The 14,968-nt window shown below is 48.6% G+C and overlaps 1 protein-coding gene across 1 annotated transcript in view; it reads left to right on the forward strand.

Moving 5' to 3' along the window:
• Positions 1-9,087: 9,087 nt before the first annotated feature.
• Positions 9,088-14,968, forward strand: part of gdap1l1 (ganglioside induced differentiation associated protein 1-like 1) — a 28,021-nt gene continuing 22,140 nt past the window's right edge. Inside the window, exon 1 of the mRNA XM_061904131.1 lies at positions 9,088-9,314. Coding sequence (XP_061760115.1) covers positions 9,135-9,314 — 180 coding nt within the window. The 5' untranslated portion in view covers positions 9,088-9,134. The remainder of the gene's footprint in view (positions 9,315-14,968) is intronic.

Raw genomic sequence — 14,968 nt, forward strand, 5'->3', positions numbered from 1 at the left:
CGGCTTATACACACACACACAAGTGAATGCAAGGCATACTTGGTCAACAGCCATACAGGTCACACTGAGGGTGGCCGTACAAAAAACTTTAACACTGTTACAAATATGCGCCACACTGTGAACCCACACCAAACAAGAATAACACATTTTGGGAGAACACACGCACCTTAACACAACATAAACACAACAGAACAAATACCCAGAACCCCTTGCAGCACTAACTCTTCCGGGACGCTACAATATAAAACCCCCGCTATCACCAAACCCCGTCCACCTCAACCCCGCCGCCTAAAAGAGGCATTCCATTTTTATTTAAATTTTATTTGATATGCCATTGATATTTTTTAATTATTATTATTATTTGAAACTCGATTTTGCATGTCACTATAAATGTATATACTGTAAGCCTTGCTTGTTCAAGATTCAATGCAAAACTTGTTTGGGTCCCTATTAAAAGGTTAATTTGTTCAACCTCGGCCCGCTGCTTTGTTCAGTTTTAGATTTTGGCCCACTCTGTATTTGAGTTCGACAACCCTGGCTTAAAGGGAAGAAGATTAAGAGCTATTCAGTAGGATTTAAAGGGGAACATTATAACCAGACCTATGTAAGCGTCAATACATACCTTGATGTTGCAGAAAAAAGACCATATATTTTTTTAACCGATTTCCGAATTCTAAATAGGTGAATTTTGGCAAATTAAACGCCTTTCTATTTATCGCTCTCGGAGCGATGACGTCAGAACATGACGTCACCTAGGTAATAAAGCCGCCATTTTCTCAAACACATTACAAACACCGCGTCTCAGCTCTGTTATTTTCATTTTTTTCGACTATTTTCTGGAACCTTGGAGACATCATGCCTCTTCGGTGTGTTGTCGGAGGGTGTAACAACACTAACAGGGAGGGATTCAAGTTGCAACACTGGCCCAAAGAAGCAAAAGTGGCAAGAAATTGGACGAAATTGGTTGAAAATACGAGGGTGTGGGGAAAGCCGACGAAACGGTCAGTCGTTTAATCCACACACTTTACCGACAAAAGCTATGCTACTACAGAGAGTGCAAGATTGTGTGGATATCCTGCGACACTCAAAGCAGATGCATTTCCAACGATAAAGTCAAAGAAATCTTCCGCCAGACCCCCATCGAATGTGCTGGAGTGTCTGCACATTTTACCGGCGGTGCTAAGGCAGACATGGCACAGAGATGTATGGATAACCTGCAGATGCATTTCCAACGATAAAGTCAACTAAATAAAAAGGGTGAGTTTTATTGATATTGTTGACTTATGTGCTAATCAGACATATTTGGTCCCGGCGTGACTGCGAGCTAATCAATGCTAACATGCTATTTAGGCTAGCTGTATGTACATTTGAAACTATATTTACATCCAGCGTTTCCCTCCACCCACATTTAATGCCAAACAAACACTTACCAATCGATGGATTTAAGTTGATCCAGTGTTACAAGATGCGAAACTTCCGATCGTTGGTCTGCACATTTTACCCGCGTTGCTAAGGCAAACATGGTCAGATAGCGTCAATAGCTATTCGCTTATTAGCTTCAGTTTCTTCTTCAATTTCGTTTTCGTTATCGGCCTCCATACTCCAACTATCCTTTTCAATACATGTGTAATCTGTTGAATCGCTTAAGCCGCTGAAATCCGAGTCTGAATCCGAGCTAATGTCGCTATATCTTGCTTTGCTATCTGTATTGGCATCACTGGATGACGTCACAGGAAAATGGACGATGGCTTCACAGATAGCGAAAATCAGGCACTTTAAAGCTTTTTTTAGGGATATTCCAGGATGGGTAAAATTTTGAAAAAAACTTCAAAAAATTAAATAAGCCACTGGGAACTTATTTTTATTGGTTTTAACCCTTCTTAAATTGTGATTAAGTTCCCCTTTAAGGTCCAAGCTTACATCACAGTCAAACTTTTACTGCATACCTTTGGTAAGTGCCGGAGTGAGAAGAGGTTTTAAAATAATTAGCACATGCTTACTTTTACCGCAAGCCTTTGGTAAGGGCAGGAGTGAGAAGAGGTTTTAAATTAACTAGCGCCCGGGCGGAAATTCAAGGAAATACGGTATATAATAAATCATAGAGCAACTACGCCCTCTCAAAGACTTCTATGGAATTACAACAAAATGAACTCAGATTTCCCTCGCCGGGACGCGGGTCACCGGGGCCCCGCTCTGGAGCCAGGCCCGGAGTTGGGGCACGATGGCGAGCGCCTGGTGGCCGGGCCTGTCCCCATGGGGCCCGGCCGGGCACAGCCCGAAGAGGCAACGTGGGTCATCCCTCCAATGGGCTCACCACTCATAGGAGGGGCCATAGAGGTCGGGTGCATTGTGAGCTGGGCGGCAGCCGAAGGCAGGGCACTTGGCGGTCCGATCCTCGGCTACAGAAGCTAGCTCTTGGGACGTGGAACGTCACCTCACTGGGGGGGAAGGAGCCTGAGCTAGTCCGCGAGGTAGAGAAGTTCCGGCTGGATATAGTCGGACTCACCTCGACGCACAGCAAGGGCTCTGGAACCAGTTCTCTCGAGAGGGACTGGACACTCTTCCACTCTGGTGTTGCCGACAGTGAGAGGCGACGGGCTGGCGTGGCAATTCTCGTTGCCCCCCGGCTCAAAGCCTGCACGTTTGAGTTCAACCCGGTGGACGAGAGGGTAGCTTCCCTTCGCCTTCGGGTGGGGGGACGGGTCCTGACTGTTGTTTGTGCTTACGCACCAAACAGCAGTTCAGAATACCCACCCTTTTTGGGCACACTCGAGGGAGTACTGGAAAGTGCTCCTCCGGGTGATTCCCTTGTCCTACTGGGGGACTTCAACGCTCATGTTGGCAACGACAGTGAAACCTGGAGAAGCGTGATTGGGAAGAATTGTCGCCCGGATCTAAACCCGAGTGGTGTTTTGTTATTGGACTTTTGTGCTCGTCACGGATTGTCCATAACAAACACCATGTTCAAACATAAGGGTGTCCATATGTGCACTTGGCACCAGGACACCCAAGGCCGCAGTTCCATGATTGACTTTGTAGTCGTGTCATCGGATTTGCGGCCTCATGTTCTGGACACTCGGGTGAAGAGAGGGGCGGAGCTTTCTAACGATCACCACCTGGTGGTGAGTTGGCTGCGATGGTGGGGGAGGATGCCGGACAGACCTGGCAGGCCCAAACGCATTGTGAGGGTCTGCTGGGAACGTCTGGCAGAGTCTCCTGTCAGAGAGAGTTTCAATTCACACCTCCGGGAGAACTTTGAACATGTCACGAGGGAGGTGCGGGACATTGAGTCCGAGTGGACCATGTTCCGAACCTCTATTGTCGAGGCGGCTGATTGGAGCTGTGGCCGCAAGGTTGTTGGTGCTTGTCGTGGCGGTAATCCCAGAACCCGTTGGTGGACACCAGCAGTGAGGGATGCCGTCAAGCTGAAGAAGGAGTCCTATCGGGTTCTTTTGGCTCATAGGACTCCGGAGGCAGTGGACAGGTACCGACGGGCCAAGCGGTGTGCAGCTTTAGCGGTCGCGGAGGCAAAAACTCGGACATGGGAAGAGTTCGGGGAAGCCATGGAAAACGACTTCCGGACGGCTTCGAAGCGATTCTGGACCACCGTCCGCCGCCTCAGGAAGGGGAAGCAGTGCACTATCAACACCGTGTATGGTGCGGATGGTGTTCTGCTGACTTCGACTGCGGATGTTGTGGATAGGTGGAGGGAATACTTCGAAGACCTCCTCAATCCCACCAACACGTCTTCCTTTGAGGAAGCGGTGCCTGGGGAATCTGTGGTGGACTCTCCTATTTCTGGGGCTGAGGTCGCTGAGGTAGTTAAAAAGCTCCTCGGCGGCAAGGCCCCGGGGGTGGATGAGATCCGCCCGGAGTTCCTTAAGGCTCTGGATGCTGTGGGGCTGTCTTGGTTGACAAGACTCTGCAGCATCACGTGGACATCGAGGGCGGTACCTCTGGATTGGCAGACCGGGGTGGTGGTCCCTCTCTTTAAGAAGAGGACCGGAGGGTGTGTTCCAACTATCGTGGGATCACACTCCTCAGCCTTCCCGGTAAGGTTTATTCAGGTGTACTGGAGAGGAGGCTACGCCGGATAGTCGAACCTCGGATTCAGGAGGAACAGTGTAGTTTTCGTCCTGGTCGTGGAACCGTGGACCAGCTCTATACTCTCGGCAGGGTTCTTGAGGGTGCATGGGAGTTTGCCCAACCAGTCTACATGTGCTTTGTGGACTTGGAGAAGGCATTCGACCGTGTCCCTCGGGAAGTCCTGTGGGGAGTGCTCAGAGTGTATGGGGTACCGGACTGTCTTATTGTGGCAGTCCGCTCCCTGTATGATCAGTGCCAGAGCTTGGTCCGCATTGCTGGCAGTAAGTCGGACACGTTTCCAGTGAGGGTTGGACTCCGCCAAGGCTGTCCTTTGTCACCGATTCTGTTCATAACTTTTATGGACAGAATTTCTAGGCGCAGCCAAGGCGTTGAGGAGATCCGGTTTGGTGGCCACGGGATTAGATCTCTGCTTTTTGCAGATGATGTAGTCCTGATGGCTTCATCTGGCCGGGATCTTCAGCTCTCACTGGATCGGTTCGCAGCCGAGTGTGAAGCGACCGGAATGAGAATCAGCACCTCCAAGTTTGAGTCCATGGTTCTTGCCCGGAAAGGGGTGGAGTGCCATCTCCGGGTTGGGGAGGAGACCCTGCCCCAAGTGGAGGAGTTCAAGTACCTAGGAGTCTTGTTCACGAGTGGGGGAAGAGTGGATCGTGAGATCGACAGGCGGATTGGTGCGGCGTCTTCAGTAATGCGGACGTTGTATCGATCCGTTGTGGTGAAGAAAGAGCTGAGCCAGAAGGCAAAACTCTCAATTTACCGGTCGATCTACGTTCCCATCCTCACCTATGGTCATGAGCTCTGGGTCATGACCGAAAGGATAAGATCACGGGTACAAGCGGCCGAAATGAGTTTCCTCCGCCGGGTGGCGGGGCTCTCCCTTAGAGATAGGGTGAGAAGCTCTGTCATCCGGGAGGAGCTCAACGTAAAGCCGCTGCTCCTCCACATCGAGAGGAGCCAGATGAGGTGGTTTGGGCATCTGGTCAGGATGCCACCTGAACGCCTCCCTAGGGAGGTGTTTAGGGCACGTCCAGCTGGTAGGAGGCCACGGGGAAGACCCAGGACACGTTGGGAAGACTATGTCTCCCGGCTGGCCTGGGAACGCCTCGGGATCCCCCGGGAAGAGCTAGACGAAGTGGCTGGAGAGAGGGAAGTCTGGGCTTCCTTGCTTAAGCTGCTGCCCCCGCGACCCGACCTCGGATAAGCGGAAGATGATGGATGGATGGATGGAATAAATCATAGAGCAACTACGCCCTCTTGTGGTCTTTTCCGTCAACTCTTCCTGCAAACATAACAGTCCATCCATCCATCATCTTCCGCTTATCCGAGGTCGGGTCGCGGGGGCAGCAGCCTAAGCAGGGAAGCCCAGACTTCCCTATCTCCAGCCACTTCGTCTAGCTCTTCCCGGGGGATCCCGAGGCGTTCCCAGGCCAGCCGGGAGACATAGTCTTCCCAACGTGTCCTGGGTCTTCCCCGTGGCCTCCTACCAGCTGGACGTGCCCTAAACACATCCCTAGGGAGACGTTCGGGTGGCATCCTGACCAGATGCCCGAACCACTTCATCTGGCTCCTCTCGATGTGGAGGAGCAGCGGCTTTACGTTGAGCTCCTCCCGGATGACAGAGCTTCTCACCCTATCTCTAAGGGAGAGCCCCGCCACCCGGCGGAGGAAACTCATTTCGGCCGCTTGTACCCGTGATCTTATCCTTTCGGTCATGACCCAAAGCTCATGACCATAGGTGAGGATGGGAACGTAGATCGACCGGTAAATTGAGAGCTTTGCCTTCCGGCTCAGCTCCTTCTTCACCACAACGGATCGATACAACGTCCGCATTACTGAAGACGCCGCACCAATCCGCCTGTCGATCTCACGATCCACTCTTCCCCCACTCGTGAACAAGACTCCTAGGTACTTGAACTCCTCCACTTGAGCAGGGTCTCCTCCCCAACCCGGAGATGGCACTCCACCCTTTTCCGGGCGAGAACCATGGACTCGGACTTGGAGGTGCTGATTCTCATTCCGGTCGCTTCACACTCGGCTGCGAACCGATCCAGTGAGAGCTGAAGATCCCGGCCAGATGAAGCCATCAGGACTACATCATCTGCAAAAAGCAGAGACCTAATCCCGTGGCCACCATACCGGAACCCCTCAACGCCTTGGCTGCGCCTAGAAATTCTGTCCATAAAAGTTATGAACAGAATCGGTGACAAAGGACAGCCTTGGCGGAGTCCAACCCTCACTGGAAACGTGTCCGACTTACTGCCAGCAATGCGGACCAAGCTCTGGCACTGATCATACAGGGAGCGGACTGCCACAATAAGACAGTCCGGTACCCCATACACTCTGAGCACTCCCCACAGGACTTCCCGAGGGACACGGTCGAATGCCTTCTCCAAGTCCACAAAGCACATGTAGACTGGTTGGGCAAACTCCCATGCACCCTCAAGAACCCTGCCGAGAGTATAGAGCTGGTCCACAGTTCCACGACCAGGACGAAAACCACACTGTTCCTCCTGAATCCGAGGTTCGACTATCCGGCGTAGCCTCCTCTCCAGTACACCTGAATAAACCTTACCGGGAAGGCTGAGGAGTGTGATCCCACGATAGTTGGAACACACCCTCCGGTCCCCCTTCTTAAAGAGAGGAACCACCACCCCGGTCTGCCAATCCAGAGGTACCGCCCCCGATGTCCACGCGATGCTGCAGAGTCTTGTCAACCAAGACAGCCCCACAGCATCCAGGGCCTTAAGGAACTCCGGGCGGATCTCATCCACCCCCGGGGCCTTGCCGCCGAGGAGCTTTTTAACTACCTCAGCGACCTCAGCCCCAGAAATAGGAGAGTCCACTACAGATTCCCCAGGCACCGCTTCCTCAAAGAAAGACGTGTTGGTGGGATTGAGGAGGTCTTCGAAGTATTCCCTCCACCGATCCACAACATCCGCAGTCGAAGTCAGCAGAACACCATCTGCACCATACACGGTGTTGATAGTGCACTGCTTCCCCTTCCTGAGGCGCCGTATGGTGGTCCAGAATCGCTTCGAAGCCGTCCGGAAGTCGTTTTCCATGGCTTCCCCGAACTCTTCCCATGTCCGAGTTTTTGCCTCCGCGACCGCCAAAGCTGCCTACCGCTTGGCCCGTCGGTACACGTCCACTGCCTCCGGAGTCCTATGAGCCAAAAGAACCCGATAGGACTCCTTCTTCAGCTTGACGGCATCCCTCACTGCTGGTGTCCACCAACGGGTTCTGGGATTACCGCCATGACAGGCACCAACAACCTTGCGGCCACAGCTCCAATCAGCCGCCTCGACAATAGAGGTTCGGAACATGGTCCACTCGGACTCAATGTCCCGCACCTCCCTTGTGACATGTTCAAAGTTCTCCCGGAGGTGTGAATTGAAACTCTCTCTGACAAGAGACTCTGCCAGACGTTCCCAGCAGACCCTCACAATGCGCTTGGGCCTGCCAGGTCTGTCCGGCATCCTCCCCCACCATCGCAGCCAACTAACCACCAGGTGGTGATCGGTAGAAAGCTCCGCCCCTCTCTTCACCCGAGTGTCCAAAACATAAGGCCGCAAATCCGATGACACAACTACAAAGTCGATCATGGAACTGCGGCCTAGGGTGTCCTGGTGCCAAGTGCACATATGGACACCCTTATGTTTGAACATGGTGTTTGTTATGGACAATCCGTGACGAGCACAAAAGTCCAATAACAAAACACCACTCGGGTTTAGATCCGGGCGGCCATTCTTCCCAATCACGCCTCTCCAGGTTTCACTGTCGTTGCCAACATGAGCGTTGAAGTCTCCCAGTAGGACAAGGGAATCACCCGGAGGAGCACTTTCCAGTACTCCCTCGAGTGTACCCAGAAAGGGTGGGTATTCTGAACTGCTGTTTGGTGCGTAAGCACAAACAACAGTCAGGACCCGTCCCCCCACCTGAAGGCGAAAAACGTGCAGGCTTTGAGCCGGGGGGCAACGAGAATTGCCACCCCAGCACGTCGCCTCTCACTGCCGGCAACGCCAGAGTGGAAGAGGGTCCAGTCCCTCTCGAGAGAACTGGTTCCAGAGCCCTTGCTGTGCGTCGAGGTGAGTCCGACTATATCCAGCCGGAACTTCTCTACCTCGCGCACTAGCTCAGGCTCCTTCCCCCCCAGTGAGGTGACGTTCCACGTCCCAAGAGCTAGCTTCTGTAGCCGAGGATCGGACAACCAAGTGCCCTGCCTTCGGCTGCCGCCCAGCTCACAATGCACCCGACCTCTATGGGCCCTCCTATGAGTGGTGAGCCCATTGGAGGGATGACCCACGTTGCCTCTTCGGGCTGTGCCCGGCCGGGCCCCATGGGGACAGGCCCGACCACCAGGCGCTCGCCATCGTGCCCCAACTCCGGGCCTAGCTCCAGAGAGGGGCCCCGGTGACCCACGTCCGGGCGAGGGAAATCTGGGTTCATTTTGTTGTAATTCCATAGAAGTCTTTGAGCTGCTCTTTGTCTGATCACTCACCTAGGACCTGTTTGTCTTGGGAGACCCTACCAGGGGGCATGAAAGCCCCCAGACAACATAGCTCCTAGGATCATTGGGACACGCAAACTCCTCTACCACGGTAAGGTAGCAGCTCAGAGAGGAGAAAAACATAACAGTTCTAGACCTTATTTTATTTTACTGTTTATTTTACTTGTTGGGGGGCAGCTATTTGTGGTTCTAGCGTTGTTGTTTTTATAGTTTTTTTTTAAATGCAATGTAGCACTTTGAGATGTTTTGTTCAATGTAAAGTGCTTTCACAAATACAATCTATTATTATTATTATTATTATCATTTGTATTATTATTATTATTATTACTGGCCACTATGTGCTCCGTTTAAGCTGCAGATGCTCGCCTTTAATGTGAAATAAAAGCCAAGTTGAGTTGTCCGGATGCTGCATGCTCGCTGATGCTCCAGCTTGTCACCCATACCCCCCCCCCCCCCCACCCCCATCGCTCCCTCCCAGCCCTCCTCGCTGCTCTCCTCCACACGCACAAAACGCTCTGTCATGGCGTCTTCCAACAATGTTACCCCCACCAACTGTGGCTGGTGGCCAATCTCCGCCATGGACGAGGACGGCAAAGTCCCAGACGGGGACGAGTGCGAGGAGCCCACGGCGGAGAGCAAACCTTTCAACAAAGACAGGCTGGTTTTGTACCACTGGACGCAGTCCTTTACCTCCCAAAAGGTAACGGAGGGGGCGCGTAAAAAAAAAAAAATGGAGGCGGCTCCATGCGATGCTGCATGTGTTTGTTTATAATCCACGCGTGGCTTTAATTGATTATTTGGAATGTTTGGTGCTGTTTTGCATGGACAGAAGGTGGCCGCAGCTGCGCACAGTCATGTCCAATCGACAGGTTTTAGAGAGGCGCTGCAGCAAGGGCTTCATTTCCTCGACGTGTGGTCAATTTTCCCCACAACAGTGCATGTATCATCATAAAGTATCATGTTATTGGCTGTTTATAGCCGCCATGCGCCTGTAACCTTTAGGCTTTGGCACATGACAGCCTGAATAATTTATTCACATGACGTGCAAAACAAACCCAGGGCTAACCCCCACTCCCTCTGCAGCTGTATCATCATCACATGTTGTTGCTATCTCCTGTGAGCAAGAAATACACCACACCACACTTTTACATATCAGGCTGCACAACTCTTTGTGAAAACACTTGCATCTTGGGCGGTTGTCATGATGATGCAGGGAGAGGGAGGCTCCATCACCCTTATGCACTTTGTGTCCATGTACTGTATTTCAGAGTTTTTCAACCTTTTCTGAGCCAAGGCCCATTTTTTTCATCGAAAAAAGCCGGAGTCACACCACCAGCAGAAAACATTAAAAAATTAAACTCAGCAGCCGTTGTTGACAGTATACGGTCTAGAGATGCGCGGATAGGCAAGTGTATCATCCGCAACCGCATCACTAAAGTCGTCATCCACCCGGCACTCACCCGAACCAACATTTCACCAAAGCCACAACCGCCTGTTGTTATATATCTAATATAGACGATGCAAGGCATTAATGAGGTTAGAAAGTGTAACTCCCTCCAAATAGCACAGACACAATGGCTTTCTTGAACTGATTTATTTGAAGGCTTACCTTCCCTTCAAATTCACTGTGAAAACTGTAATAAATAAAGCACGTTACAGACGTAAAAATAATAACATGCACAGCATGTGGATCAAACATTTTACCAAGTAAAATACCAACAAATGACTAATACCTCGTTGGCCATACCCGGAAGTAGCTTCCTTACATCCGTCGACAGACCAAACGAGACACTTCAAAATAAAAGTATGCCCACATACTGTTTCAAAGAGTGCTGCTCGTTTTTCGTATGTGGGTAACAACATTTAACTATTTATAAATGGTTGATTGATATAGGCTAGTAAGGTAAAGTGTTGTACCTGACAAGTTTGGGCTACATTGCTTCTGCAGCCTTCATCAGAGGTGTCACGTGATGTTAGCGTGACGTTGTCTGTGACGTGTTATATGGATTGTACCATCAAGAGTTGTCAGGTACAACACTTTACCTACTAGCCTGTATAAATCAACCATTTATAAATACACGTCAGTAGGCTAAATGAACCTCTTCAACATAACATTTAACTATGTATAATGTAGCGGCTGGCTACGGGGTGTTAGCCAATGACTTTGGCTGGGGGGCGGGACTTCCGGGAGAGATAGGGAAGTGACGTTTTCGACAGGAAGTGAGAGTTCGAGTTGTCCCGGGAAAAGCGTTAGAGACATGAGAGCTGTGTGGTTGTATTACATCTTGTGCAATAAAGACAAGACAAACAAAAAGTTTTATGAGCCTACATTCCTGGGATTATTACAATACATATTTCCGAATTGAGTGTGAATGTTGTCTGTCTATCTGTGTTGGCCCTGCGATTATGTGGCGACTTGTCCAGGGTGTACCCCGCCTTCCGCCCGATTGTAGCTGAGGTAGGCGCCAGCGCCCCCCGCGACCCTAAAAGGGAATAAGCGGTAGAAAATGGATGGATGGATGGTTCAACCGCCACCCGCCCGAATCTATTTAAAATCTATTTTTTCGTCATGTCACCCGCCCGACCCGCGATTTATCCGCGGACTCCGCGGTTGTTAACGCAAACCGCACATCTCTAATAAGGTTGTTCTCGCAATTGTTGGATATGAATTTAAACCATAACCAAGCGTACATCACTATAACTCAGTGGTTCTTAACCTGAGTTCGATCGAACCCCAGGGCACTGGTTCTTAACCTTGTTGGAGGTACCAAACCCCACCAGTTTCATATGCGCATTCACCGAACCCTCCCTTTTTTTTCAAATTCAAGACAAAGTTACCGTATTTTTCGGAGTATAAGTCGCTCCGGAGCATAAGTCGCACCCGCCGAAAATGCATAAAGAAGGGAAAAAACATATAAAAGCCGCACTGGAGTATAAGTCGCATTTTTGGGGGAAATTTATTTGATAAAACCCAACACAAAGAATAGACATTTGAAAGGCAATTTAAAATAAATAAAGAATAGTGAACAACCGGGTGAATAAGTGTACGTTATATGACGCATAAATAACCAAATGAGAAGGTGCCTGGAATGTTAACGTAACATATTATGTAAGAGTCATTCAAATAACTATAACATATAGAACATGCTATACGTTTACCAAACAATATGTCACTCCTAATTGATAAATCCCACAAAATCTTATACGTCTAGTCTCTTACGTGAATGAGCTAAAAAATATTATTTGATATTTTACGGTAATGTGTTAATAATTTCACACATAAGTCGCTCCTGAGTGTAAGTTGCACTCCTGGCCAAACTATGGAAAAAAAATTGTGACTTATAGTCCGAAAAATACGGTATATTTTTTCTTTAGTATGGGGAATATACTCTAAGTAACAAAGACTTAATTTAGAGTTTTTTGGACAATCGGGGAACATATTCTAAGTAACAAAGACTTATTTTAGAGTTATTTGGTTAGGGTTATAATAAGGCCATGCCGAATAAGGCATTAATAAATACTTAATATTGACTAGTTAAGAGCTAATATGTTATTAATTTGCATGTTAATAAGCAAATACTTGATGGTGAATATGTGTTCCCCATACTAAAGTGTTACAATGTTTTTTGTACTGGTGCGCAAAATGAACCGTGCATGAACATCACCTTGTTTAAAAAACAAAACCAGCACAGTGCATAAACTCACAACAAATTACACACTTGCAAATCAGTCTGACTTCTGCTGTTGCCGTATCCATAATACGGCGATAGAGAGAAGTTATTATTTACACAATGTGTTTTGACCACCGCCAAACCCCTGAGCCCGACTCACCGAACCCCTAGGGTTCAATCGAACCCAGGTTAAGAACTACTGCCCTAGGGGTTTGGTTAGTCGGCCTGTAAATAAAAACTTCTCCCTGTCAGCGTATTATGGATACCCCCAAACAATGTTCCCTCTAATATTCCATCTGATCTGCAGGTTTTTTGATTAATTGATTGAAACTTTTACTAGCATATTGCAAAGGAAGAGAATACATTACATGAAACAGTACAGTTTACACAGTACAGTATATATTCCGTACAATTGACCACTAAATGGTAACAACCGAATAAGTTTTTCAACTTGTTTAAGTCGGGGTCCAAGTGGATCAATTCATGGTAATGTGTGTAAGGTGTGTAATTTGTGTGTTTTTTATGTTCTTTGAACAAGGTTCATTCTGTGCACAAGTAAAAAAAAAAACATGACTTTTTATTGAATTTGAAAAAAAAAAACATTTTATTTTTCACTAAAGTATTGTTCGGTGAATGCGCATATGAAACTGGTGGGGTTCGGTACCTCCAACCAGGTTAAGAACCACTGCTATAACTCTTTTCTCAAAGTAGGTGTACTGTCACGACCTGTCACATCACGCCGTAACTTATTTTGAGTTTTTTTGGTGTTCTTCTGTGTGTAGTGTTTTTGTTCTTGTCTTGCGCTCCAATTTTGTTGTTAATTGTCATGTCATGCATGTACTTTGTGGACGCCGTCTGCTCCACACGCTGTAAGTCTTTGCTGTCGTCCAGCATTCTGTTTTTGTTTACTTTGCGGCCAGTTCATTTTAGTTTCATTCTGCATAGCCATCCCTAAGCTTCAATGCCTTTTCTTAGTGTTACTCGTCTTTTGTTTATTTTTGGCTTAAGTATTAGATAAAAAAATGGGACTCATCACATCCCTGCTTGGCACTCAGCATCAAGGGTTGGATATGTGGGATACATCACCCAAAATTGTGATCAAAGGTGATGGGTAAATGCAGAGAATAATTTTTCCACACCTCGTGTGTTTGTGACAATCATTGGCCTAGTGGTTAGAATGTCCACTCTGAGATCGGTAGGTTGTGAGTTCAAACCCTGGTCGAATCATACCAAAGACTATAAACATGGGATCCATTACCTCCTTGCTTGGCACTCAGCATGAAGGGTTGGAATTGTGGGTTAAATTACCAAGAATGATTCCCGGGCGCGGCCATTGCTGCTGCTCACTGCTCCCCCACCCTCCCAGGAGGTGATCGAGGGTGATTGGTCAAATGCAGAGAATAATTTCGCCACACCTAGTGTGTGTTACAATCATTGGTACTTTAACTTTTTACCTTCACGCTGCCTCCCGCTGTCATCTGCATATTTTGATCACAACAAACCATGTTCCCGACATCTACAAAGCAATTAGCTACCTGCTGCCACTTACTGATATGGAAGAGTATTACACAGTTACTCTGCCGATCTCTCGACAGTACAGCCACTCAACAACAGCACATTTGCGGATTATTATTACTGGTTTGCCCAAAATATTTTTAACCCAATTAGGTGAAATTACATAATCTCCCACGGCACACCAGACAATATCTCACGGTACACTAGTGTGCCGCGGCACAGTGGTTGAAAAACACTGCTGTGTATAACAGGGGGCCGGATCAGGCCCACGAACGTGATGAGTTTGCCAAGTATTATTATGAGCTGCTTTTTTTAATGAAAGAAACTGCTGTTCTAAATGTGTCAATTGGATGTCCCGATAGCAATTCTGTTAGGCAAGCAAACGGTCAATACCCGGGCCAAGCAAGAGGTACACAGTAAAGGGTGTCTGTGGCTCCTCCTCCTTGACCCACATGAGACTTATAACCTGTCTTCTGCTTCGAACACTTGGTCATTTGGCACCCTCGTTGCCTCAAAATGTCTGTCAAACACGAGAAAAGTGAACCCTTAACCCTTTTGAATACTTTTTACCTCCGTTTCTTACAGTTTGTTGAGTTAGCGCTGGATTGATATGTGGACATGACAAAGGAGGTATTTGAAACCTAGAAGAGATTACATGTTGTGTTTTTCGTTGAATCTCAAAAAGACCCCGGTCTACCAATCCAGAGGTACCGCCCCCAATGTCCACGCGCTGATTCTCCTAACTGATATTTAGTCGCTCACCCTCGCAGATTCTCGTTGGCAACATGTGTACTCTTACTGATGTTGAGCACTACATGTAGCATTCTGGTGGAGCACCCATCTAGAGACTTCTGCAGGGTTGGCTTCAGGGTCCAGTATTCACTGCTTCCACAGTCGCGTAGAAGAAGCTGAGTTTTATTTGTCGGGGGAGATTGTAGTTCCAATTACTGGCCATGCCGTTCAGGGCCCTCCATGCAAGTGCCTTCCTCACTTTTAGATCCTGCTCTGTTGAGTTGACCCATGAGCCCAAGGGAGCTAGAGAAATAACAAATACTTAGCGTGGAAACTAGCTGGTTGCGAACAGGAATACGGGATCGGAATCAGAGTCGTCACTGTTGTGAAACACAAACTGTGAAGCGAGGTCGAATGAACGAAGGAGGCAGGCTTA

Source organism: Nerophis ophidion, linkage group LG06 (genome assembly GCF_033978795.1).
Source record: "Nerophis ophidion isolate RoL-2023_Sa linkage group LG06, RoL_Noph_v1.0, whole genome shotgun sequence".
NCBI lineage: Eukaryota > Metazoa > Chordata > Actinopteri > Syngnathiformes > Syngnathidae > Nerophis > Nerophis ophidion.